The following is a 1447-nucleotide window of genomic DNA, read 5'->3' on the forward strand; positions in this document are numbered from 1 at the left end:
AACTCAACCAAAACCAACCCAAACTCAACTGAAACCCACCCAAACTCAACCAAAACCAACCCAAACTCAACTGAAACCCACCCAAACTCAACCAAAACCAACCCAAACTCAACTGAAACCCACCCAAACTCAACCAAAACCAACCCAAACTCAACTGAAACCCACCCAAACTCAACCAAAACCAACCCAACCCTCACCAAACCCATCCCACCGCACCCGGGCCGTGTCCGTACCCAGGAATCCCAACTGGCTGCCGTCCACCATGAAGTCCACGCTGTAGACCTCCAGCGGCTTGGCGTCCTGCGGGGACACCCCTGTCACCGTCACCGCCACGGTGCCGGGGGTGGCACCTGGGCATCCCCTTGAGACCCCCAGGTGACCCCTGAATGTCCCCCAGACCCTTGGGCTGCCCTGGAGACCTCCGAGGGTCCTCTGAGAGCCCCAAGTGTCCCTCAGGTGACCCCCAGGTGCTCCCCAAGGACCCCAACCCTTGGATGTCCCCCAAGACCCTCAGATGTCCCCAGTAAATGTCCCTCAAGACCCTCAGGTGTCCCTCAAGACCCCAACCCTTGGATGTCCCCCAAGAACCCCAGGTGCCACCCAAGACCCCCAGGTGTCCCCCAGGATCCTGGTTGTCACCCAAGACCTTCAGGTGTCACCCAACACCCTCAGGTGTCCCCCGAGACCCTCAGGTGTCCCTCAGCCATGTCCCCAAGGACCTTCAGGTGTCACCCAAGTCCCTCAGGTGTCCCCCAGGACCTCAACCCTTGGATGTCCCCCAAGACCCTCAGGTGTCCCCAATAAATGTCCCTGAGACCCTCAGGTGTCCCCCAGCAATGTCCCCAAGGACCTTCAGGTGTTGCCCAACATCCTCAGGTGTCCCCCAAGGCCCTCAGGTGTCCCCCAGGACCCTCAGGTGTCCCCCAGCAATGTCCCCCAGGACCTTCAAGTGTCCTCCAGGACCCTCAGGAGATCCTGAGACCCTGAGTGTCCCCTGAGATCTCTGAATGTCCCCAAAGACCCCAGGTGTCCCCCAAGACCCTCAGGTGTCCCCCAGCAATGTCCCCAAAGACCCTGCAGGTGTCACCTAAAACCCTCAGGTGTCTCCCAGGACTCCCAGGTGTCCCCCAAGACCCTCAGGTGTTCTCCAGGACCCTCAGGTGTCCCCAGTGAATGTCCCCAGGACCCTCAGGTGTCCCTGGAGATGTCCCCATGCCCCTGAGCTCCCACCCAACCCCCTTGGTGGCCTCCCTTTGCCATGGGTGTCCCCTCCCTGCCCCTGGTGGCTCCCCTGGTGGCCCTGAAGGTGGTTTGGTGGCCCTGAAGGTGGTTTGGTGGCCCCAGGGGTGGCTTGGTGGTCCCAGGGGTGGTTTGGTGGCCCCAGGGGTGGCTTGGTGGTCCCAGGGGTGGTTTGGTGGCCCTGTGGGGGTTTGGTGGCCCCATGGTG

General features: G+C 61.4%; 1 protein-coding gene across 1 annotated transcript in view; it reads right to left on the minus strand.

Moving 5' to 3' along the window:
• The window catches only part of LOC121351431 (cleavage and polyadenylation specificity factor subunit 1-like), a gene marked incomplete at both ends in the record, with an annotated part of 1138 nt that extends 777 nt beyond the window's left edge, over window positions 1-361 (minus strand). The window contains one exon of the mRNA XM_041463569.1: window positions 234-361. Coding sequence (XP_041319503.1) covers window positions 234-361 — 128 coding nt within the window. The remainder of the gene's footprint in view (window positions 1-233) is intronic.
• Window positions 362-1447: the final 1086 nt, after the last annotated feature.

Source organism: Pyrgilauda ruficollis, unplaced genomic scaffold (genome assembly GCF_017590135.1).
Source record: "Pyrgilauda ruficollis isolate IOZ18807 unplaced genomic scaffold, ASM1759013v1 scaffold1650, whole genome shotgun sequence".
NCBI classification, from domain to species: Eukaryota; Metazoa; Chordata; class Aves; order Passeriformes; family Passeridae; genus Pyrgilauda; species Pyrgilauda ruficollis.